The sequence below is a fragment of the Cyrtonyx montezumae genome, unplaced genomic scaffold, assembly GCF_038088225.1.
Source record: "Cyrtonyx montezumae isolate F1298 unplaced genomic scaffold, pur_monq_1.0 scaffold_0, whole genome shotgun sequence".
In the NCBI taxonomy this organism is placed as follows: Eukaryota; Metazoa; Chordata; class Aves; order Galliformes; family Odontophoridae; genus Cyrtonyx; species Cyrtonyx montezumae.
Genome location: NW_027071824.1, coordinates 51,921,470 through 51,947,802, shown reverse-complemented (window position 1 = coordinate 51,947,802; position 26,333 = coordinate 51,921,470). Strand labels below are relative to the sequence as shown.

At 39.5% G+C, this 26,333-nt stretch overlaps 1 protein-coding gene across 1 annotated transcript; it reads left to right on the top strand.

Moving 5' to 3' along the window:
* The first annotated feature begins 128 nt into the window (after positions 1-128).
* CEP57L1 (centrosomal protein 57 like 1) lies at positions 129-22,061 on the top strand. Its single transcript, XM_065735211.1, is given in 11 exon segments — positions 129-209; positions 10,729-10,873; positions 12,544-12,723; positions 13,312-13,433; positions 13,856-13,960; positions 14,263-14,347; positions 16,082-16,164; positions 16,905-16,982; positions 17,087-17,307; positions 18,631-18,775; positions 21,593-22,061. Coding segments are annotated over 10 exon segments (1,386 nt in total). The 5' UTR covers positions 129-209; positions 10,729-10,731; the 3' UTR covers positions 21,818-22,061.
* Positions 22,062-26,333: the final 4,272 nt, after the last annotated feature.

Below are 26,333 nucleotides of genomic sequence, written 5' to 3'. Positions count from 1 at the left end.
AGCGCGTGATGGACGTATCCATCAGCCAATCGTCTTCCAGCGCTCCCAGGAGGCGGACCAATGGAGGCGAGGAGCGACGGAGCCAGAGGGCGTGCTGGGACGTGTAGTCCGGCTGCGGAGCGGCATTGCGCGTGCCAGGAGGTAGCGCGACGCACCGCGAGGCAGTAGCGGCCCGGGCTGGATGGGGCCTGGTACGTTGGTGGGAGCCGGTAAGGGAGAAGTCGCTGCTGTTGCGGTTGTCGATCAAGGATGTCTTCTTGCCTTGGTTTTGCTTTTCCTATCTTCTCAAAAAAAGAGGCTTGGCAGCAGCTAGAAGTAAAATAATTTAAGGAGCTCTAGGGGTTAGGATTTACTTCATGAAAATGCTCATCAGACGGGCACCTCAGGAGGAGCCGTTGGTGTAGCCTAGTTGAGCGCATCAGCATACGGGTGGAAAAACAACCCTTGCAGGTGGAGTGTAGTGGCCTTCAAAACTTGGAATATAAAGTTAAGACAGTCCCTGGGGTATTCCTATCGAGCACCTGTTCTGCAGGGCTGCTATCCAGGCCTGGTGCTGGGTGGGCTGGTTTGGCTGTACCCTGACATGCAGGCTCCTTCCTTCCTTTCTGCAGGAAACAAGCATTCTGGAGGAGATTGAGTTCCATTTCAGCCAAGTCTGCTCCCTGCTCCAAGCCAGCCCTGGGCACGGTGCTGGGGCTGATGGAGAGAGGGAGGCATGCAGGCAAGGACAGGGCAAAGTCAACAAGATGTGAGCTGTGTGACTTAGAACAGTTATTTCATACTTCTGGCAACTGAAATCCAAAACTCAAAGCTGCAGTTGAGTGCAGAACCAGTCACCTCCAGAGGGACTCCTGGCTTAAGGAGTGATGCTTGGGCTGCTCTCAGCTGCCAGCTACCAACAGCCCTTTAACGGGCAGTCTGGCTTCTTCAGCTGGCATTCCTTCCATCCTGACACAGCTTCTCCACAGCTTGCAAAAGGAAAATCATTCTGTCACTACCTATAGATCTCAAGGCAGTCTGATCTCTTTTTTTCCTGTTCCTCCTACAAAAGACTTGCAGCGAGGCCGCTGCCATGGCTCGTAGCATGTGCAGGCCCAAGCTGCTCCACACAGCTGCTTCTTCTAGGCCTTTGGCACCCATGTGAACAAAATATCTACTAAAGTTATCACTACTTGTAATAAATACGAGTCTTTGCTTCTCTGAGCACTCAGGGAGTCATAACTGGTGGTTTCAATGAAAATAACACTGCCAGTGCCTTTTAAGGTTTTTTTTTCCTCTCTTTTTTTTTTTTTTGTAATTAGCTCCCACTTCAGCTTCCTGTCCTGTTCTGTTGCCACTCGTTATGGTCTCCTAGCTTTCCTGTGCACAGGCATGTCACGAATGCTTGCTTTATTTCTATCTAGGTTTTGATCTACAGAGGTTGGATGTGTCTCGTTTTTCCCATGGTGAGCTTGTGCTTACTAGACGTCTCAGACAATGCCTACATACATCAGAGATCAATAAGGCAAAATAGAATCAAAGCTGAAGCGTTGCTGTCAGATGTTAGTACAGCTCATATTCCCACACTGAGTGCTAAGATTGATTGAAAGTCACAGCACTGCCTTTTATCTTTTAGAAGTTGTTTTTTCCACTGACTGCAAATGAACTCTGGCTACAGGAAACAGATTGTGAAACTGGCTCCAAGGCCTAAACTTCAAATTTCAGCTCTTTGTTTGATAGACTTTAATGTAGTGCTTTGGTAATAGAGATGAAGGTGGCTTTATTTTTTCCAGACCAAATCTCTGTGGTTTTCCGATACTGGGTCAAGCTTCTGTATTCACTGCAAGACACTGTGGAAATGAAGGTCAAAGGCTATGAGCAGAATTAATCAGAGCCTGAAGTTGGGGGAATGTTTGCTTGATTTGTGTGTTTGCTGGCTGAAGTTAATATGCTTGTTTTTGATCCCTAAAGAACGGATAAGAGAAAGGCAGAATTATGAAGGAAGCAATCTGGCAACTCATCCAGAATTACAGCATTTGCGTTTTTAAAATGATAAGCTGAAGTAAAACAAATTTGTGACTGTTTTAAACCTCAGTATTTCCTTCCTTGATTGTTTATCAACTTGCCTCTATTTTAATTACACACAGACTTCCACAGCTATATGCAAATGATATCCAACTGGAGAATTAAAAAAATATCTGGATTATATTTTGTTTACTTTTTTTAATAGTACTTTGCTGCAATGTTTGTTTATTCAAGTACTGGAGTCCTAGTATTATTAACACAGTAAAACTTGTGCAACTCAGAGAGGTCTGCTTTTTAAATAGATTCCTTCATATGCTTTCATTTACATCCGTTTTCATTGAGGCTTATTTAACTCTGACTATTAAATACTTAGCATGAGATTTCTCTGTTCCAAAAGTCCTGTTTACCAGAGAGGCACCAGAAGACCAGGGGGTACTCTGGCACTGTCTTTGAGCTGAGTCCATAGCTTCATCCTAGCAGGCTGGCCTCAGTGCTGAAACAAGCTACAGTGTACGATGTGGAATAAAGTGTGGCCTCATTCTACTTCTGAGCAGTGGTTGTATATCTACAGTGTGTTCTGGCCTGATGTGGGTTGTGCTGGAACCAAACTCTGCCAGCCTGTGTCTGCAGAGGTCAGCAGTACAGCAGGGGTGGGGAAATGAGCCATCAGCTTCTTCTCAGGTGGCCAAATCCTCCTGGTGGAAAGACTGTGCTGAAGCCTGGATTGCTTTGAGAAGAGTTTAGCTCCCATGATCCAGAACTACAGACCATGCAAAGTCATGCTGTATTGTGCCAACTTTCTGACTATTTGCCACGTAACCATATAAATACATACTGAAAGACTAGGGGTTAGACTCAAGAACTAGTAATTCTGTTCCAACTAACTTCATCTGTTTCTGGAGAGAAATGTCCAGATTTGCACCAAGCTGTGTATCATGATACCTATCTGCTCTTTGTGCTCACTTGTGGTCTGGGCAGCATGCAGAGCATCTCTAAGAGAGGTCCCACTGCAAAAGTTCTCTAAGCCTGTTGGACTCACCCCAGTAAGGTCAGGTTCTTTTGTAAATAGCCACTGCTGGGTTTGGTGCCTATCTGCATTTGGCAGAATGCTTGTGTGACAACTCAGTGATGAGAGAAGCATCTTTCAGCTCAGGGGGATTTATGTCAATGCCTGGTAATTCCTGGGAGAATGTCCTAGGTGCTCAGAAGAACTGTAAGTGTAAGTGTTGATCCTTTCATCACCTGAAGTTGTGTCCCTGTCAGAGAAACATGTGGCACTGGTGTGAAAGAGAAGGAAGGGGACGCAGGGAGGGAGTGTGGTGTTGTACCATAGGTGCTGACCTGAGAGAGGAGATCCTTGGTGGTTGTTCCCAAGCCAGTGCTGTTTTTTTTGTTTGTTTGTTTGTTTGGTTGGTTGGTTTTTTTTTAATCCAGGGACTGTTTACTGTAAAAATGCACAAAGAAATCCAGGAACCCTCTTCCAGTGGTTAGACTAGATGAGAGAGGTGCCTCCTTGTTTTACTTTGTCTTTTGAGTCAGCTGCCTTCTCCTTACCCTGTACTCTTCTGTGCTTGTCTGAACAGGGTCATAACTTCAAACGAAAAGGTGGTGACTCCCTGCTTCCTTCCTGCTCTTCCTTTTCCCAGTCTAGCATGGTGGTCAGGGATACGTTATGAATGCTTCCCAGGAAAGCCATTAAACTCCCACTTCCTGGGCAGTGCTCTAACTGCTGGGTGACAGCATAGAGAAGATAGACACTACTTCCTCCAGCTACACTTTAGAAAAAAATTAATGCTTCTTATTGGGACTTTTTTATTTGCTGACAGACAGATAGGACTTTCAAACCTTCATTGGGCTGTGCAATAACACAGACTTTTTTCCAGTAATAACACAAAGAAAAATGCTGTGGTTAGCAGCCGTTTGAAATGAAAATACAGGCCAGAGAAGCTACAGTGACTCTTTATTCATTGTTTTAAAGAGCAGATTTTGGCAGAAGTGGACTCCAAATTCTGAGTCCCAAGAGGAGAAAGGTGCCAAGCACCAGGGTGTGACTTCACTCACATCCACTTTCATAGCACTTTCCTGCAACAGCTCTTGTGAGCTCCCCACTGAGTATACTGCTTGTTTTGGCCTTATGACTGCACCTTCTTTACATGCAGTGGAGGCCAGTCACTACCAAACACATGATTGAACCCTGAAGCTAAAAAGCTAGGTATCCTTGTACATCGATCCTATCTCAGTCCTATCCCTCTCTGATTTACTAATGTCACAGAGAACAACAAGAATTTGTCAGGTTCATAGAGTTCCACAATTGCATTCTAAGTGGCCTTGCAGCCAGAAACTGCATCAGGTGAAAAGGGGAGAAATGTCTCTTAATTTATAATTGGTTTAAGTTAGCTTAAAATGTGCAACATTGTGCAGGATTTCAGAGCATCTTACTCCTATTTTTTCCTGCATCTTTGAAGTCATAGAAATAGAAATATACAGAGTATATGACACAAGTATCCAGCTGGATGGCTATGAATATTGTAAGTTTTCCCTGATAATTCAGGACAGAAGTAGTTACAACACCATTTTTACATTTCTGAGTACTTGCTATGCCCCTCTATATACAAACTCTATCTGATATTGATACTTAGGATATTGTACCTACTCAGGATGCACAACATGGATGTACTGGAGTTGCTGTGTGTACCCTAAGTCATGAAAGCAAATGATGTTACTTAAAGTGATCTTCAGCATAATGGTTCTCAGAAAAAAAATTGAGGAATTGTTCTTATACTCAGATCTGCTTGCTGTTTTTCTGCATCTTTGAAACAACTATTGTTGACAAAAGATAACTTTAAGAATCATTTCTTGTCAGGTGGGAAATGTACTTTCCTTGTTAATATTTTTCCTTTTTTTTTTCATTCCTTTTCTTAGGTTGCCTGGTGTACAAATGGAGAGTAGAATTTTTGTTCCCTGCCATGTACATAGTTATCAGCAGCACAGAAGTGTATGAAAAAGGGGTGTCAGTATGTAAAAGGAGTCAAATCCTATGAACAATTATTCTTTGTGTTTCTCAGCTCATCCATGTCATGCCGTTCTAGTTATCTGGCCAAAAATCTACCTCTTCTTCTCCATCCTAGGTTGAAGGATGGGTGGATGAAGATATTTTCCTGAAAATAAATATTGGTAAAAAATGGCAGGGACAAAATCTGTTTTATCTACCTAGAGGGCAAGTTGCAACATTCAGAAACATCATTCAATGAACCCATTAAATGTCTGAGACATAAAAGGTGAAAGTTATCACACAGTAAAAGGTGTTTACTTTGAATGAGTCAGTACCTGCAGCAACTATCCCCTGCTTCATTATATTTCTTCATTATAATTGTCATTTCAACCCACATATACATCTACCCCACCCTACCCTAGTATGTCTCTTTTTTTTTTTTTTTTTCCTAATCTCTAATAATTCTTCCTCTGCAGATACATAGTCTTCTACACTGGAGACAGTTTCCCTTGAAAGCCTTCCTCTTGCACAACAGCCAAGTCTTCCTTTTTTGAATTTAGGGTCGATACACTGAGTCAGTAATTTCCTCCTGCCTTCCAGTCTGTCAGTTCACATGTGCTCTGCTTTGTTTTCTGAAAAGCTGCTTCCAATATAATGAGCAAAAAAGTGGATTTTGAAAAGAGAAGTGGAGAAGCTTAGCAAACTGTGTATGGAAGACAGTATGTGGTATCATCAGCAGAAAGTAATTGTGGATAGAAAAAGTAATTTTTTGTATTCTTTGTGGAAACTTTTGAGGAGAGTACTATCAATTTCATCAGTCAAGTGTACTAAAAGCAAACGGTATCTGTTGGAAATGGATCCTAAGTATAAAAGGAAGAAACTAAACAGTTATTCCTATATGGAAGAAAACATATTTTTAACTTTCTAAAACAAGCCAGAAATTTAGGCTAGGAGAGGGGGTGAGAGAATAAGAAGTCCAAAGGGAGAATAGCAAGGAACAAAGATATAAGATGGTATAAATAAAAGGAAAGAGAGGAAGTGAGGGAGAAAAATAAATTGTACCATGGGGCTGGATGAAAGGAGAAGATAAGAGAAACTGAATTACTAGGGAATTGAGGAAGTGTATTAGTGACCATTGATAGTATTCAGTTTTGTGTTTGAAGCTTATTACAAAATGGTTTTATTTAATTACTTTGACTGATTAAAGGCATGGAAATGTAATTGCTTTGATAACACCCTACTCCAAGCCAGATGTTTTCGTGCTAACATATCAGCTGTTACCTGATAGGAACTTGCAGTCTTGTTCCTCTGAACGTTAAGTTCAGTTATCATCTGCACGTACAGATTAAAGCAGTTTGCACTAGCTCAACTTTCCCACAAAGGTGTGATTTCATCACGTACATATGACCAAAGGCCCATTTTAATGAGGATTTGGGTTTCTTTTACTGAATGAAAAAAACAGCAAAGCTCACTAGGACATTATGTCACAAAACTGTTTCATATACTGTCAGGTTAGAACCTTTTCCTTAAAAAAAAAAAAGAAAAAGAAAATGTCTCAAAAAAGCACTGTGTTTTCCTCACATTATTATTATTATTATTTTGGTCCAAAGTACATTCTCTTTTTTGTTCTCTTTTGTCTTGAGCAAACAAGAACTGGAGAAATAGCAGGATAGATGTTTAGCAGGACTGACTCAATGGAATGTTGTTCATTAAAGTTTTACTGGTTTTACCTTGCTTTACAGTACATAGTGTCATGAGAAAACACAATGTAATTTCTTTACTTCCAAGACCAAAAAAATGTATCTGTATGAAAGTTCTGCATGGGACTTGAAATTTAGGAATGAATAGATTTTGGTACAGAAGTGTCAAAGAAGAAAGTGGGCACTGGGCCTTTATATATCAAGTTCTAAGACTTTCTGTTTCTATCTCACAAACAAAAGAATACAACAGTTCCCATGAATTTGCCTGAGTCAGCATTTCAGAAAAATCACACACTGCCAACAAGTTCCTTAATTGTTCTAACAAATTGTAGTTGTTTGTTCTAAACTCATTTTAAGTGAGGTTAAGTGAAGTTAAAGACAGGTTGAAATGCTTTATCGATTCAGATAGCTTTTCCCTTCCTATTAGTTTTGCAGCTGTCACCATAGCATTTCTAACTCATTTAGATCAAAGAAGGCACATGAGTACCAGTTCCTTAGATTCGGCCTGAGCAAGGTCATGTGTTTTGAGCTGATTAAAGTGTCTGTGTCAGGATGCTAGACACTGGGTGTTCCCAAAACAACGCCGTTTGCCTGAAACTTTATTTATTTATTTTGGTTGGTGGAAAAGCTGTTCTTTGTCTGTCAGGAATTAGACTAAAAGAGCAGTATGAGACAGCCAGTACAGCTGATCGAGTTTTTCTTGTTTCTTGAAGGAAAGCAAAGGGAGAAAAGAATAGATTAATTTGAATTGTGTCATGAAAATGGCCTGTTAATTTGAATTGTGTCATGAAAATGAAATGCAAGTTGACAACTGACATCCAAATATATTTTGGATACTTAATTACTTTCTCATAAGCTTCTTGTTCTAGCGGGCTGAAAATGTTCACTCTGCTGTCTCACTGGTTTAAGTAACTTGGTCCTTTTCTTGGCCCATGTCCTCATCTGAGGCCTGAAGCATTGTAGATATTGCACCTGAATGGGTATTATAATCTATATTTACCTCCTAAGTTATTGAAGGACTTGTCTACACTGGAGCACCTCTTCTAGAGCAATTATGTTTGCAGAGCCTCTAGATGCTATAGCAACCATTTCCTCAAACTATTTTAGCCTCTGTGTCTGAGAAGCTGTGGCAAAGCTAGGCATCTGTAACTACATCCACAGCAGGGGTTCAGCAAATATCACTGTCTCACTTGTGCAGTGTTACCTTCCGTATAGATTCATAGATACATTAGGTTGGAAAGGACTTACCTTGATCTGCAACCTTCCTTCATGACCATTGCTGAGTCTCTGCTCTTAGAAGCAGCCTGGGGAGCTCTTGCTGCCAGTGCTGCCCTAAGGTGCACATTCCTCTCTCCTATACTGGTGAAATGGTGGATGTGCATGCCAAAGCCCACACGGGATTGGCCAAGTCACTATCACTGGTCTGCTGAGCTGGCCTCATCCCTTTCACTTTCCTCCTTTACCTGCCAAACTAAAAAAGTATTCTTTTCTTCCCTTTCTCCCAGATAGGTTCCCCCACCTTTGTATTACTGGGCTTGACTAGAATTTCTCAAATTTTCTGGTGCTTTATTCCCTCCTTCTCTTATTTGTTTTGCTTTGGATCACTGCCCTTCCTACAACCGTCTGCATGCCCATCTCCTTGGAAACAGCACAAGTTGTTTATGGGAAGGCAATAAGGAAACTAATTGATTTGTAGCAGCTGCAGACTTGCGAGAAAGTATGGTCCCTTCCAGGGGAGGATGGCAACTCCTGGAGAAGTGAGCTTTCAGTTGTGCTGACAGCTGAAGAGTCAGATGGCCTAGACAAAGGTGGCCTTCTTATGCTTCAGTTTCCAGATTGCATTCCTCTGTTAGCAGCAACAGCAGGAATCTGGTTGTGTGCTTGCATGCACACGTTTTTATAGACCATTTTTGTTAGTCTTTTCATCACCAGTGTGTAGGAATTGAGATGCAATGGAAGGGTAAGTGTTGCTTATTTTGTACCCTGAAGAATATCATGCTGTGCCATTTTAGGTACTTTGTGAAAAATCATGCTGGTACCCCACAACTTGCAAGTCCTGTCTTACCTGTGGCCACCAAATGGGACCTCTTGCCTCTAATGGCAGCGTGCCTCCAAGAGTTGGCTGCCTGAGTTCACTGTGGGGAGCCAGCAGAAGATGGCTGAGGGCCCCCCGGGGAACTTTCTGGAAAAGGCCAGTAGTGCAAGGGTGGCTGCTAGGATGGATAAGGGGAGCTGTGCTGGTGCTGGGTGAACCACCCTGAAATGCAGGATCTGCCCTAGGGGTGTTAGCATGAAAAAGCAGAAGTGTCTGGGAGGCCTGAAGTCAAGCAAGCCCTAGCAAAGAGATGCTGATATCTACATCTCCATGATGACAGCCTGGGGGAGAAGGAAAGTATTTCCATGTACATTTGGTTTCTTGTGTGTCTTGAAGAGGTGGTGTGGATGGATGTGATTTTTTTTCTATCTTGTATGTATTCGGAAACAATACTCAAAGAGCTTTTACTGGAAAAATGTTCATTCATTGAAAACTTTCTTCCCTACCTTGTTGGAATGAATTTTCCTAGAGTGCCCTTTGTCTTATCTTCTGGGTTTTTGTTAGGATTTCTTCCTTCTGTTACTAGAAACCTTCTTTTTGTCACTTCTGTGGCGTCAGCTCCTGTGAACAGCTATGCACAAGAGAGAAGCCTTCACTTTGGGGCTCTTACAAGAATGCCATCCTGGGCCAGACATTACCACTGCTGCTCTGTCAGAAGCATTTGCCATGTTTTAAACTTGAGCAGTATCATAGTTGTTGTATCACTGAAACTTCAGAAAAGATGCTTTTCCAGCAACTGAAACTGTATATAGTCTTCTTTTTTTTTTTTAATTTAATTTTAGATTTATCAAGTTAAGTGCTTGGTCCTTATTTGATAGGTAGCTGTGGTATGCTTAAAAGGTGCTTTAACTTCCTTCTTTTGGCATTGGGTTTACACTTCCAACTACTTGCAAGGCCTGATAAGAGCTTTCAGAAGTGAATGACTCTTTCTACTTTAAGTGTGTGAATTGACCCTTAGTACATGCAACAAAGTTTTTACTTCGATGAAAGCATTTGTTCAACATTGGAATTGGTCTCTGCTAGTTCTAAGTAGAACTAGTAGATGAGTAGAAAAGCAAAGAATACAAAGGAAAAGCTGATTTTTAAAGTCTTTAAAATCAGTTTCTTTTCCACCTTTTCTCTTCAGATGTTGTCATAGCATTCCCCGTGTAAACAACAAGGCTTGAATATCTTGTCATAGAGTACGTATGAACTGGTCTCAAAGGGTCTGCTTTCCTAGAGCTTATATTATACTAAAGCACTGCAAGTTTCCTTGTCCATGTCCTGGGTATCAACAAAAAGTACTGTTCAACAGAGCATAAAGAGGCTTCAGACATGCTTCTGATAAAAGAAAGAATGTGAGTGTAGAGCAGAAAGGGAATTAATACATAGGTTTAATAATGGTGAGAATGCTGATAGTAATCATGAGAAGATTGCATGTTAACTGTCCTTTTGTTATTTCAGTAGTCTATGTCAAAAGCTATGTCTTTATTATGTAATAAAACCATATGTAAAAAAAACCAAAAACCAAACCCATAATACTATTATAATGTACCAGAACAATAAGGAGGCTGCAAAAACAGACTGTAAAACTTGCAGTGTTTGCTCTGCAAAGACCACTGAGAGACATATATTAACTTCTGTAAAATAGATGCTATAAAAATGTTTTAATCTTTGGCTTTTAGAAGGTCACGATTAAGTTTAGAAAACACAGAGGAAAAATCTTAGGAAATTTTGGCTTTTGAAGACAGCTGTGTTTAGTGTTACAAAAGACTTTGTTTTGAAATCACATTAACATACACAATACCTCTGGGTGTATGTGGCTTTTTAAATTATTATTTTATGCAAATGATCTGGCTTAATGTAAACACAGCCAGGGACAGCTCAGCGGTGTGCCTTGAAAACTGTTACACTGTTCATTAAAGAGCCAATGTCATTTTGTAGCCATCTTTTTGCAGGCTATGGATTCTGAATCACAGGACAGCTTAATAGGAAGCTTTCTTCAGCCTCCAGCTAAAATTTTTCCTGCACCCTTTCTTTGTGGAGGACCAAAGAATTTGGTAGCTGCTGGTGACAACAGGCCTTCTATCTACTATAACCAAGGTAAGCCAAAAAGCAGTGTATTTATTTGTTCCTTGTGAAATCTCTTGAGCAAAGGCTCCATTTTATTTTACCCAGTTCAGTGACTTGCTGCGATGATCAGACTGACAGTAAGACAGGATGTATATGTGCCCACAGGGAGTAGTCTCCCTGAAGTCGTACATCTGGAATGGAAACTGCTGCAAGTCTTCTGACATCCTTATAAACTTTGGCTTTGAAAATTGTTTAACTTAAAGATACCCGACTTCCTCTAAAAGCAAAGGAGGAGACTTCAAACTCAACAGAAGCAACTCATGCTTTAAATTGAGGAGAAAAAAGATATCTACATGACTTGACTGTGGCTTGAATTGGCTTTGTGCTGTGTTATTCAACTCTTTTTAGCTTTAATCGCTTCTAAGCTTCTTTTGTGGTATGATATGTTTGGAGAACTTATGAATAAAACATACTCTAAGGTAAGTTATCAGCATATTTGTCTATGTGAAACATGAATCCAGTATGATTACCTTGTGCCTTAATCAGTGATTACTCTCTGGAGCTCATGGGACAAATGCTTGGTGGTTGAAGTTGTCCAGATCACAAGTGTACCATAATTGGATTTTATTTAATGTAAAATTTTGTGGTATTGTGCAGACATAGTCAACGTGTATGTCATCAATGTTCTTTACTTTCTGGCTTCCCTGTATGAAGAATATGTTATACAGTTTGGGCTATTTGGATCAAGATGTACAGCTCAATATAGTGCTAGATGTGCTAAATGTTTTAATGAGGAAACGTTTGGTATCCCAACAGAAAGATGTAAGATGTAGGCCCACTCCATCCTTCAGCTCTCTGGGACCTGTTACTTATTAACTTATCTTTATTAGGCTATGGGAAGCTGATTGGAGTTGTTATGGAGCTAGCAATATTTGCTAGGTGTTCTCTACCAAAAGAATTGGTACTATGAAAACGTCAAGGTTTATGAAATATCCAACAAGAAGCTGAACTTGTTAGAGAATGTGTCTTAAACTTCTAGCTTTTTGGAGAGCTAGTAAGCTTCTTCTTGCAGTTAAAGTTGTAAGTTTGATTATATTTTCACAATAATTTTAACTCTGGTATTAATTTGAGATTAAAAGCAAAATCTCTTTGATTTTATTTTTTCTTTTATATGTTGAATACAAGAAATGAGACAGACAAATAATTCACTTTTGAAACAATAAAGTTTTTTTAAAATCCATCCTCTGTTAAAATGTCCCACTCTATCTGATTATTTCCCCCCCTGCCTGGAGTCCTTTTTTTTTTTTTTCAATCTGTTGTTGAATTACACCAAAACTTGGATACCTACCTTGGATACCTGTGTTCCCTGTTCCTCTGTAGACAGATGCTAATACGTCTGAGTCCAGGTTTTGCTATACTTGATTTGCCATGATTTCTTCATGCTTGCTAGCATTTTGACTGAAAATAGCTGAATAGCTTTGCTATTCTGTTCTTTATAATCCACTTATGCAGTAAACATGTTTACTTTCTCCTATGTACATTCTGAGTGTGTAATTGTATGGTTGGAGAATGTCATTCCTTTTAGAGATGATCCCAGAAGAAAAAGCTGAGTAGTATTTTTCCATTCAAAGTGTTTTATAACAATAGTAAGAGGAACTGTTACAAGAGCTTAGTGTAACTGATGCTTTTTTTTTTTCTAGTTGTGATGGCAGCCCTAAGAACACTTCAAGAAAAGATCCACTGTCTAGAGCTGCAGAGGTCACAGGCTGAGGAGAATCTGTGCAGCCTTTCTGTAGCAGCTGCTCAGTATAAGAAAGCCTTAGAACATGAATACTTAAAAAATGACACAACACATCATGAACTGATGCAACAGAGGAAAGGTATTTATCTGAGTGATAAGGTGTAGCCACACCAACTCAAAGACTGCATAATCCAGGGAGTGTTTGTTTCAACAAACAGCTATGTAATGCAACCCCTCTTTCTTTCTTTCTTTTTTCCTTTTCCTTTTGATTCAGTGCTATGGAGGAGCAGAAGCCTGAAAGTTGTGGATAAAGTTTAGATCTTTTTTTTACACATATTATCCAGATATTGCATAACTTATAAGGCTGTTTGAAAAAATAAACAGATTTCAGGTGGTGTGTTTAACTCCTACAGTGAGCTAGCATCTATTTACTTGTATAACACTGCTAACTTGAGAAGAGTGAATAGAAGGGAAGAAACCGGATTCTGCTGCTATAAATCAAAGTAACAGCAGTGCTCACACCTTTGGAATTTGTATTAGAGACTAGCTCTGGAAAAGCATCTTGATTTTCTTATCATATACAACATATATTTAACCACATGACTTGCTCAAACTAACATAACTTTTCTTGCCTCTTTTGAAGCTAGAGAATTCCTCAGGGAGATGGAAAACTAGTTAAATATATAACTCCCATTGCTGTACTGAGTATCTTTGCTTCTCAATGTAGATATAAGTGTGCAGTTAAACGCAGCACAGTCCCGCTGCTCCCTGCTGGAGAAACAGCTGGATTACATGAGGAAAATGGTTGAGAGCGCAGAACTGGAAAACAAAATGATTTTAGAACAACAGGTGAAACCTTTTAACATACTAACAAAGTAGTAATATCGTTAAAAATATAAAAAATTTTTCCTCATTCTTCCTCAGCTCTGTTTAGTGTGACAGATAGCAAACAAGCAGTTTTCTATCTGTCTGGTTGTTGATAGCCATTCAATCCATTGTATGAAAAGCCTTCCTCGATGTAACTCCAAATGAGTAAAACCATGCTAATACTTGCACATTTGGTAGATAAAAAGTCTGTTGGAAACATAAGTCTTCTTTGACTGCCTGCATGGTATTTTTAATCACTTTGCAATTTAAAAAATCTACAATTTTATTTAGTGAAACACCTTTACTGTAATGTGTGGTTTGTGTGTGTGTTTGCTTTTCTGTCTGAAATAATTTTAGTCAGTTGCCAGCTTCACTCTGGCTTATGTTTTCAAACCCATCTTCAGAAAGTGAGAAATCAGAACCAGATGGAACTGCATGCAAAACTTGAAAAACTTGAAGTGCTAGAAAAAGAGTGCCTTAAACTTACTGCTACTCAGAGAATTGCAGAGGTAAGTAAGCATGGAATTAGTCTGAAAGTTACTCGTTTGATATGAGTTGTATGGCATACTGTTAATAGTGCAAACCTTTGCAGAAGATTTCTCTGCTAAAGCTGAGATCATCAAATACAGCTGAGTGAACGCATGGCTTCTTTGGCTTCATTTGCATAAATTGTTTTTTTTTTTTCCCAGTCTGGGCCTCAAAAATTCAAACAGTCCTTTTTTATCCCATATTACAATTACAAGCTACTACAGGTTTCTGATTCAGTGTGACAAACTGAAGTGTGACTAAGCTTTCTTCCTTTCAAATTCAGGACAAAATCAAACACTTAGAAGAAAAGCTTTGTAAAGAAGAGCATCAGTACAAGCTAATACAAGCTGCTCAGGTAAACTGAAAAGGTTTTATTTGATCTCATTTTTTGTTATCGAAGAAAGCTATTCTCTTTGTCCAAAATACCTCTTTAATAACATTAAACTCTACGTGCTTAAATCCTAGAGTACTAACTCCTGGAAAACTCCTGGAGTACTAGTACTAGTCTAGATAGACTAGTCATAAATTACACAAGGGAAAGTTTGAGGTGTTTTGTTTCTTGATCAGAAAAGATTCTGCTTGGTTTTGTGTTGATCAGATGAGGGTTCATCAGCCTTAAAACTGCCATCAGTGATCTAGGTAGAATATTAATTTCTAGAGAATCTGCAACCAGACAGATAATCTCAATTTATGGTGACTGGAAGATGGTCATGTTAGAACTCTCATACCTCAAGGAAGGTTGGTCGTTCTCTTTGTATTCCTTTTTGTTTAGGATTTACCAAAATTGAATATAATGGACTATAGTTGGAAATGTCGTTAATGGTGATACTGTTATATTGTTTTTTAAGTGAGAATCTGTACAATTCATGGTTCTGTGAACCATAGCAGTCAGTCTGTTGGGCCATCACCCATTTCAGAGAGGAATATTTGTCAAGGCAAGCAAATTCAAAGCAACAAAGGAGCAAAGTAAATTCAAGTATTCTAAACCTTCACTGAGAAGCAGCAGCCATTTTGAAAGAGTTGTCTGTGGTGGCATTCCCCGGAGTGGTAGTGCAGAGATGATGAAAATTTTTTGGAATAATGAAAAATTAAAGCTGAAAGCTTTAATTAATTCATATTTGGAGACGATTTTGTATCTCTTCCAAATTCAGATGGCTTTCATCAGCCCATGAACCTTTGTAGCCCAGATATCTGATCACCTTCAGAATACACCAGGATGGCACAAGTTGAAAACCTGCAATTCTGGGGGGGGTTCTTTCTTAAACTGCTTCTTCTGCTGAAGAGCAGAAAGCCAGCTATGAAGATTTTATCTTCTGAGAAACATTAAGAATAATTATCCCCGAGCAAATAATCTGACCTTACCAGTTGTATAAACATTTGCTCAAGAAAGAACTTAAGCACAGTGAATTGGGTCTTACACTACCTTTTAGTCCCACCTTGATCCACTGTAGATCAGTTTAGGTCTGTTGGATCTGAGTTTGGAAATACAGGGTGTGGCACAGCTGATTCATCTTCCTTTTGATGGCAGAAAAATCAGAGTAATCTCACTTTAGTGATGAACTTCCAGCATTGTTTAGTTGGAACTGCTGTATGTGCCAAAACAAAGTTCTTGTCCTTTTGGATTGGGAATGGCTATTATCCTGTTTATCTTGGGCCTTTATGTCAACTTTGAACTTCAGAGTAATGTGCAGATTGTCCAGCAGGCTTGATCTCTATGTTACACAGATGGATTCAGTTCTTTCTGTCTCCATGTTGTAAGATCCCAATGTTCACATTCTTTGGATTTTATTATCAGATCCTTAGCAAGCAGCAGGATTGTTTCATTTCAGTTACTGGATGTTGTAGTGGAAAAGTACACCTACTGCAGCTGGATGTGAAAATGGGAACTTGTAAGACAGAACTGTCTGATGCCATACCATCTCAGTAACCTGTTCAGTTTTTAAGCATAGGTTATGCCTTCCAAGTAGAATAGCTAACAGTGCCCTTAAATGGCTCTCATTCATGAATTAAAGAAATAATTAATTAGACAATGTGATTTCAGACTCCTAATATTGTATTAAGTAGTTGCTCTGTTTTTTGCTTATTCACACACCTTCAGAGAGAATTAAACAGAATTTTGATGTCATTGAATTCATCTGAAAGTGAACCTAAAAAGAGAAGCAGGAAGAAAAAAAGCCCTAAGAAGGTAACATGAAGTTTTTCATTAGCATAGTTCTGCTGATAGCATCTGACTCACATGGAGATTGGAATTTGTGAGAAATGGCAATGTAAGACCCACTTGATTTCTCTGCTGCACTTTACTCAGTTTCCAAAGTAAATAACAGTGCCCAATACCTCCTTTTTTTTCTATTTAATTTTTTTTAAATTTTGGTAATCAAAACTGGGACAGAGCTGGCAGCACCTCATTGGAAAACATTCCCGTACTATCATGACAACAACCTTTGTTACAGTTTTCCTCCCCTCCTTTGCGTCCTGCTTATCTGCTTTTCAGTTTATCTGGCAAAATTAGCTTCCAAAGTAATTTTAAAGTAGGACATCCTAAGATGGCACGTTTTAGGGGGATTGTTGAAATCAAGAGAATTTTGCAACAAATGTTACAGGTCAGTCAAAATTTTGCAACTCTAGTTTTGCTTAAGTCAGCAAAGCTCAAATTTTTTTAATGTCTATCTAATTGCCAATGCTAAGTAAATCTGGAAGATAATTTACTTATCTCAGCTGTTATTGTTTGAAAATCCTACTCATTCCATGTACAGTAAGGAAATATTTAAAAAAAAAACAAGAGGGAAGCTGAGCTGATGCACTTCACAGCTTCTTTATTTGAGTTTTTGTTATTCTACAGATCAAAAATAAAGAAGTTTAAGATTTCACTGGTGGTTCGGCACATTGAAATACCTCATCTTTCTTTTACTGTCTGTTTTACGGCAGAAAAATCCTATAATGGAGGAAATGCATTTTCCACATTTTCGTGTAAAGGCAGGTGTGCTACCTTTTGTGGCTGGGAAGGTGAGTGAAACCAAACATTCTTGCTAAGTTGGCATCTACCATTTCAGTCTCTTTGGTGTAATTGTTAAACATGTTTGTAAACAACTTACTCATTCTTCTTTAAGTCTGTCAGCTCCAGCCATTCCCTTAGTGCAAACGTGCAGAGTGTGTTGCATATTATGAAGCATCGCAATCCTCGTATCACATCACAAAGACGAATTCAAAATACATCTGGAATTTCAGGACAAACAACTCTTTCAAAATTGGTATCCTCATCATATACTGTCACCAGAAGACTTTCTGACCTTCTGTTGGGCATACAAGATGAGCTGAGCCAAATGAGCTTGTAAGTAGTAACTTCAGCAATAGCCCTGTGAAGCTGTGGGTGTGCTATACTCAAACCGACCAAATGTAGGACTACATGTGAGAATTTTCTTAGCAGACCTAACTGGTAGGATTTTTCTCTTTTTTTTTTTTTTTTTTGTCCTGATGTTTAACTGAGCTTCTAAATAAGCAAAACACTGTTTAGATGGATTTATTTTCCTGTGCTTATCTGTGATGTTACTGAAGTAATCACTGCAGCAGATAAAAAATCTTCCAGGCCTAAGATTTTTAGAAATTTGAAATATACTCTGAGATCTATAAAGCATTCCAAGAATGTTCTCCTGTAGAAAGCTTTAAGAGTTGTAAAAAGAAGTATACTTTCCTGCCAGAAAATGAACGGACTGTGGGAAAAGCTAATGCTCTAAAAGGGACTGTATGTATCTTCCTGGCCATACAAATAAGCGTGAATTACAAGTTGTGTTCTCAGGCATCTTTGCATTAACACAGGCTTGTAGAATTATGGGCTAAAGCTATGCAGCTGGTCATAGTAGACATGTGAACATGATGAGCTGTGGTTTGAACAGAGGAGGACATGTTGATTAAACCAGTTTGGATGTTGACACTGGTTTGAAACATTTGATGTGGCAACATTTAAACTGGCAAGCAATCTCTTCTTCAAAAAATAATCATTAGTTTAATCATAGCAGTTCAAGGACAGGAATCCTTTCTTTGCAGCAACAACCAGTTGCCCCAGTTAAAGTATCAAGAACCAACAGTTACTCAGAAGTCAGAAAAAATGCTTAGAGCTTTGGAAAGAGATTACCTATCTAACAGAGCCTATGCTTTCATTATGCTCAGATGTCCTGGTATCAAGCAGGTTTAAAGCATTCATTTTAATTAAGCTGGTTAATTTAATTAAGCAACACACTTCACTGCTGATCTTTTGGAGTAGAATATTTCAATCTGAACAGTCTGGAAGGAAAACTAACTTAAACAACTAACTTAAAAAGCCCTTTTCTGTATTACAGTAAGCTTTCAAGGCCTGCAGTAAATTGAACAAGAACTTCATAGCAACTATTGTCTTCTGTTTACTTTCCAAATTTTCATCAGCTACAAATCTGAAATGAGAATCAGACCCACTGGAAAAAAAAACAAAAACAAAAAAACTTCTTTTCTAGAGTGAATATATTCCAGATGAATGTGTATTGTGTAAGGGAGTAAAAAATGCTAAATTGCTGTATCCTGGACAAAACAGCTAGCAGTTCATGCAGTACAGTGAAATTTTTGGAGGAAATCCTGGAGGCTATATCATGAATACTTACTGGGCTAGTTTTGTCTTTAACAGTGAACATCAAGAACTTGCGAAGCAGATCCAGGAGTTTCAGGACTCCAAAATTCGAGAAGATCGAGAACAGAAGCTGGCTTGCCTTGTAAAACAAATGGACATTAAAGGAGAACATATATCCAAGTTGAAAAAACACCAGAATAGCGTAAGAAAAAAAAATGTAAAGCGTCCTTCTAGTAACACTCTAGTTAAACTGCTGCCACCACTCTGCCTTCTGTTGTCATTAACTAGAATGCCACTGGAATGCTTAAGCCAAGATGTTCCAGTATGGATGATTAAAATTAGACTGCTAACTCAGTGTTCTTGTACCTGCAATTCCTCCTTTAGATCATAAAATGGTGCTTAGAGCTGGCAGCTAGATATGTATGCCAGTGAGAAAACTTCCCATCCTGTGGCAGTTCTGCAATACGGAGCTGAGTTGCTCAGTCTGCCACTTTCACTCCCCATATTAATACAGGCTGTTCAGATTTCATTCCTTTGCGCCCTTCTGTCTGGGGAATGAGAAAATAGAAGCTATAATTCCTGTACAGACAGGCTTGAATCTCTTGTATTTTACTGAAATATTGTAGTTTTTTATTAACCAGATAGTTTATTGACTGCAGCTTCTCTCGAAAGTCATAGTCAGACATGCCTTTTGTTTTCTTTAACCCTTAACATATACACATTCTGTCAGTATCTTCTGTAGAAACATAAATTACCACTTTCTATACATGCCCATAGAAAGATTACGCTTCTGTAGATGAGCCACTCAGCGTGCTTGTAGCAATTTGGTTTGGAACATAATAAAAAATGCAACCTATAATTCTGTCAGATATTTTTCTGTTCTTTCATCTTATTTTGTAGGATAACTAGGCTCACCAAAGAGCTTTACTTATACAGGAAACAAAACAGAACTCAGTATGAGACCTCATAGAAGGGGAAAATGATATTTAATTTAAACGTGTCCAACTTCATTCATATTCATTCTTTGGAAGATTTTACTCATAGGTTCATAAGGTTGGAGAGGACCTACAAGATCATCTAGTCCAACCATCCTCCTATCACTATCCCTACCCAACTACTAAATCAAATCCCTTAGCACCTCATCTAAACGCTTCTTGAACAGCGCTAGGGACGGTGCCTCAACCACCTCCCTAGGCAGGCCATTCCAGTGCCTGAACACTCTTTCAGAAAAAAAATGTTTCCTCAGCTCTAATCTAAATCTTCCCCGGCGCAACTTGTGGCCATTCCCTCTCGTCCTGTCATTATTTATCAAGGAGAAGAGGCCCACCCCCTCCTCACCACAACCCCCCTTCAGGAAGTGGTAGAGTGCAATAAGGTCTCCTCTGAGCCTCCTCTTCTCCAGACGAAACAATCCCAGCTCCCTCAGCCGCTCCTCATAAGACTTGTGCTCCAGACCCCTCACCAGTTTTGTTGCCCTTCTCTGAACACGCTCCAGGGCCTCAATGTCCTTCTTGTAGTGAGGGGCCCAAAACTGAACACAGTACTCGAGGTGCGGCCGTACCAGAGCTGAGTACAGGGGGATGATCACCTCCCTGCTTCTGCTGGCTACACTATTTCTAATACAGATACTCAAACTTTTTATTGTCCACATAATTGCATAGACAAGGACACAAGTCAAAGTCTTGTCAGGGTTGCATGTAAGGAAAGTGGACTGTTGAGTCCTTGCTCTCTCTCTTGTCAATGTCTATGGACTTACGGATAAATATGATTTTGATTTATGGATAATATAAATAACATTATTGAGAAGCCAACACTTGTGTTATTGCCTCAGAACCTTGGTAACATTATGAACCTCAGACAGTGGACAACAACAGCACCTTTACTTCTTCATTATGCATATCTTTATGATCACAGTCTGTCTTCATTTGGGGATGTTGGGAAGAGGAGTGGCCCATTTGATGTAGTGCAACTCTGTTGTTGATCTTGAGAATGTGAGAGTGTAGATCTTTTGCTGTCAAGTTCTCTGTGCTGTGGTACAACCTTATCAGAACATATGCCTTACAGTCATTATGTAAATAGCACATTTTCAATGCTCGTCTGTTTGATTACCATCCGTCATGCTCTGGTTATCAATACAGGCCACTCCTGTAACCTTTGATATCTATGGGTTTTTTTGTTGTTGTTTTTTTGGTTTTTTTTTTGGTACTTTCATGCACAGACCTATCTATTTGAATTTTGCACAGATCAGTCTTAATATTCCTGGTACATACTTCTGCATTTAGAACCTGTCATGCTAAAAATACTGTAGTCATCTCAGTGTTTCACACTTAATAATATACTTTAGGATGCAATTAAAATTAATTGTTTTTTAAATGGATTAACAACCCAAATTGGCATATGGAACATTTCCGGCTTAATTTTGTCTTAAGGAGTGATATTTTCATGCCAAATGCTAGTCAAGGCTTTATATTTGACACCCAAAAAATGTTTTTATAAAAATCAACCATATTCATTATGTTTCTTGATTTTGTCATGAGGCTTCAAAGTAAGCTGTCAGATACAGTGATTAATAGTAAACTGTATAGGTTTTATAGCTTCTTTGTTGTTGTTGCATTGGTACAATCTGAAATGGAAAAAAAGCCATTGTAAATATAAATCAGTAACAGATGATGTTCAGGCTCTCTCAAGCAAACATTTTTACTTCACTGAGTAACAGGGTTCAGCAGTCTTCTGAGTGTGGGTGAGGCCCATTTTCTATAATGCTTTCTGTTCAGGCAAAGTCAGTTTTCTGTAAAACTTTCAGTTTTAAGTAAGACAATTGAACAAGTATGAATTGAATTGACAAATTGAATTAAGTAAGACAATTGCCTATACTAAGACAAGTATAGGCAAGATTAGTGGGTTTTAATATTTTAAAAAGTCCTTTGAGCATCTTCAGTTTGGAATTTGGTAGAAATTTGGTAAGCTGTATAGCAGTAGCAAAGTGGGTAATGTTCTAATTAATAATCTTTCTTTGTAGGTACAGAAGTTAAAGCAGAAGACTCAGAAACTGAAGAAAGGGGCAGCTCATGTCAAGACAAAATATGGCAACCAAAAGGAAGCAAAAGAGATTACAGTCACTGTAAGGGAAAGTACGTCCAAATCTCATGCGGGGCAGAGAAGCAGAAGCTCTCTTCAGCTGCTAAAAAATGTGCAGAAACTTCAGTCAACACTGAAAAAAGATGACATAATGTGGGAAAAATAATTCTAAAATGAGAAGTTTTTGAAGTTGTCCAACAGATAGTAAATTCTGAATTTTATAAAGTAGCTTTTAAAAATAAATATAGCATTTCACATTCTAAACTATCTAATGACTAGTAGGTCAATTTGTTCATGTCTATTAACTTTCATATAGCATAGCTCTAATTCCAGTACACTGAATTGTAAGGAAATGTTTCATTGGATTAATGAAATGCTTATTAATTAACTTGTCAAATAAACCAATACCCTTCTAGATTTAAAATAATTTATAATCTTTGGTGTCCTGCTTTCCCCCATCTCCTGTCAAGAAGATTCTTTGAGCTTGCTTTTCCTGAATGACACACAACATCCTTGTTTCTAAATTGGAGAGATGTGGACTTGACAGGTGGATCACTCAGCTGATAAGGGATTGGCTGGATGATCATACTCAGAGAGTTGCAATCAACAGTTTTATGGCCAGGTGAAGATCAGTGACTAATGGTGTTCCTCAAGGATCAGAATTGGGATAGGTGTTGTTTAACATCTTTGTTGGCAACATGGTCAGTGGGATTGGGTGCTTCCCCGGCTGTGTTACTTAATGGAAAGCTCAACATGACCTGATAACATGCTCTTGCAGCACTGAAAGCTTATCTTATCCAGGGGAGCATCAAAAGAAGCACAGTCAGCAAGTTGAGGGAGGTGATTGTCTCCCCCTGCTCTGTTGTCGTGAAGCCCTGGCTGGAGTACTGTGCTCAACTCTGGGGTCCCCAACATAAAAAGAACATGGAGCTGTTGGAGCAAATCCAGAGGAGGGCCATGAGAGTGATCAGGGTGCTGGAGTACCTCTCCTATGAATACAGGTTGAGAGAACTGGGATTTTTCAGCCTGCAGAAGAGGAGGCTCTGGAGAAATCTCACTGCAGCCTTTCTGAACCAAAAGGGAGTCTACAAGATAGCTGAAGAAGGGACTCTATTAGGGAGTGTAGTGATAGGACAACAGGTAATGGTTTTCACCTAAAAGAAAGTAGATTTAGATTAGATATAAAGAGGAAATTATTTACTCAAAGGATGTTGAGGCACTGGAACAGGCTGCCCAAAGAAGCTGTGGATGCCCTATCCCAGGGAGTGTTCAAGGCCAGGCAGGGTGGGGCTTTAGGCAACCTGGTCTAGTAGAAGGTGTCCCTGCCTCTGGCAGGTGGGTTGACTAAATGAGCTTTAGGGTCTCTTCCAACCCAAACCATTCTACAATTCTATGATTCTATGATGTACACTAGTGCTGCTTTTCAAAGAAAACCGGTATTTTTCTTTTCACTTAATAACTGTAGATTTAGTCACTGCAGCTGAGGCAGAAAAAGAGGAATTGTCTCTTATTTATATACTTTTTTTTCATGTTACTGTTACTCCAAAAGAATTATCCACAGTGTTAGTATTAGGGAATGCTAGGGACTGGAAGCACAACTGAAGAGGTAAGCAGCTTTACATGTATAACCCTCCAGACCAAAAAGCCAACTGTTTAACGATAGCTTCCCCTAGTGAATCCTGCTGTTTTGACATGTTTGAAGTGGATTACTAAAAAACTCTGAAGAAGAATAAGCAGTCTTAAATGGCTTTCCTTGCGCCTATGAGAAGTTTGCATAGAAACAGTAAGCTAATGTGACCCAGGTAGCTATTGCATCTACAGGTTCAGGACTAGAGTTAGGGAATGTGGACATGGAGAAAGGAACAGAAGTACATAAGGAGTATGGGTGGGGAATGAAATGGCAGAGAGATATATGAGAGAGAGAAGGTTTACTTTTCCAAGAAGTTATAGCTGGAAAATTTCTTTTAGCCTCCAGGATGAGGCAATACTGAAGGGGGTAGGGGGGAGAAAAAAGGCTTTTAATTTTTCATAAATGTTCTGCTGCAGATCTCAAGTATGAAGAGAATGTAACAGGCTTTTCAAGCTCTTCTACAGGTAACAATGAAAACAGGAGATGTGCTCTGTTGTTCAGGGCTTTGAATAATGACTAGTAGTGATGTATTGTCCTCATGGGAAGTTAAGTATTCAAACCAAGTTTTGCTCTGGCCTCTGACCAGGAAAAGGGTTGTGACAATCTCTGACAGAAGTGTGTGTGTACTTTTCATGGCAGATTTGGGGTAGTGCTGGTGAGGACTTTATCAACCCTAAACATTTTTATTAGGACCATGGAAGACCATGCTGCTCAGCTAATATGTAGGGGTGATTTTCCTCCATTTTGCACGTTCTTTTTTCTTATGGACTATCTCTGCCTTAGGAAAGAACATTTTGTGCTTAAAAGCACTTAAACACATTCTAAACAGGGTGCTTTACTGGTTTTGATAGCACTGCTGAGCTAGGCTTCTCCATTTCTAGGTGCTGGAATTGCTGATTGTGGAGACCAGAGAAAAATGAGTATTTCTGCTATTAACATTTTCAGACTATGTGTATTCTGTTGCCACAAGATAAGCCTATGCCATTCCTAGAGGTGGTTAAATAACATCTGAATCTCTCTCTGTTTATGTGAGAGAGCAAGCAAGAAGTGCTACTCCGTGTTTTAAGGAGTCCAAAGCATTTTATTTCATCTGGAGGTCTAGCCTTTGATGAAAACATCAGGCATTGGAATGAGAGGGAAAAATTGCCATTATTTTGCATCAGTTACATAAAAATGGGGATGAGTGAGAGCAAGTGAGAGCAAGAAGCACTCCAGGCTTTTGTATGAGGCCTGAGGCCATCACAACTCCAGTGGCTTGGGGCTGCTATGGGGAGAGCTGGGCCTGCCTGGGCAGGGAGCCCGTCAGCCATCAGTAAGCTGTGACCTGGCATTTGTGTTGACTATAGAAACCCAGTGAGTAGAAGCCATTTTGTGCTGTATCTGGAGAAGGAGGCTCATGCTTTTTCTGCTGTGGAGGACAGCAGCTGAGGGGCAGTCAGCAAGGTATAGAATGTGTCAGTACTTGATGAAAGTACAGTAATGAAAGCATTGAATAACCATGCTTCAAATGCACCTGGCTGCTAACAGAGCCCAGAATCTCTGCTCTGTTCCGCTTTCTGGGGAGCAAGGAACTGGGGAAAGGGGAAAACTGCTAAAGCTGCTCCTGTCAGCAACTGGGCAGGGAAGGGCAGGAGGTCAGCGCATGCCTTTATTTGCTGGCATGTTCACAGTTTGAAGCAGTTGTCGTTGGTAAGTGTGGTAAGTAATCCACAGCAATGAGTGGAGATGAAGAAACCACGATGATGAAGGGAACCTTGTGCATAAGTGCTGGCACAGTCCAGGTCCCAGGAGGATCAGATCACTGGGATCTGAACGCTTCTCTTCTTGCACTCTAAATAAGTGCTGGCTTTGGACTCCATAAACATATATTTGGAGAAAGTGCAGTGGTTAGAGCAGTCTTTTTATAAGAACAGTATGTTTTGGCTTCGTAAGTGCTTGCTGTACTCTTTTACAGATCCTCATTTTGATTTATATCTTGAGTGTTCTTGTTTGTCTTCTCAGATGGAACTGTATATTTCTTTTCTTTTTATAAATGTTTTGAATCTAGCTATAAAGGGGAACAGATGAAAACACACAGTAATCTCCTCCTAAAAAGATGAATTGGTTTATTAACTCAAAATCCTGGCTCTTTTTTTTTTTTGCTGTGTTATTTGTCACAGCGAGAATTATCATTGACAACAGGTTTTGTTGGTATTTTAATATAGGGTTGTATTTTGTGGCTAGACAGTACAGGAATTAGACAAAAGATGAAGGTCAAACAGTATAATTAAAAATACAGAGCAGCAAATTGTATCCAGTAATAGTTCACTTTCCTGCTGCTAATGAAATATGCTAGCAGAAATTAATGGCTTGTTACTTAAGCCTGCTGGAAAGATTTTGTCCCAGTACAAAAGGCATTCAGCCTGAAAATGTGTGCGTAACAGTCTTCTAACCAGCAAACGAGAGGTTGGACATAGCTATAAATCCAGCATGTTCTGGGAATAGAAGTTGGCAAAAACACTCCTCACAAAATATCAGGGCAGGATCTCACTGGGATTTGGATGGCGGCTAATGTAACAGAGTGCAGATGTTTATGTGGACCAAAAGACGTTCCCAGAATAAGAATATCATACAAACACATGCTGATTTCCACAGCAGAAAAACAAGGAAGTGGGGATAATAAAGCATATGCTCATATTTCTGATGAAGCGTTTGCTGTTTTGCTCCATGTGCCTGTACTGGCAAGGCAGTGTCTGCAGGGTCTGCAAGTTGCTTGGGTTGTGGGTCTGGGGCGTAACCAAACATGAAGCCCTTTCCTCTGAGTTCTAGGGAACTTGTGTTAACTCTTCAAAATTTATGGTGACAGAAATACTGCAGAACTATAGGGCTGCTGATGGTTGTGAATCCTATGCCTGACACCACATGCAAACTTTTGTCCTGTTTCCATGACAGCCTCTCATGCTTTGGCCTGAGTGTGGGTCCCCTTTTAAAACCACTTTCCATCTCACTTTTCCATGAAGAGTAGTCTCACTGACCCAAAACTAGGACATCATGGTCTCTCTGACCTGTGGGT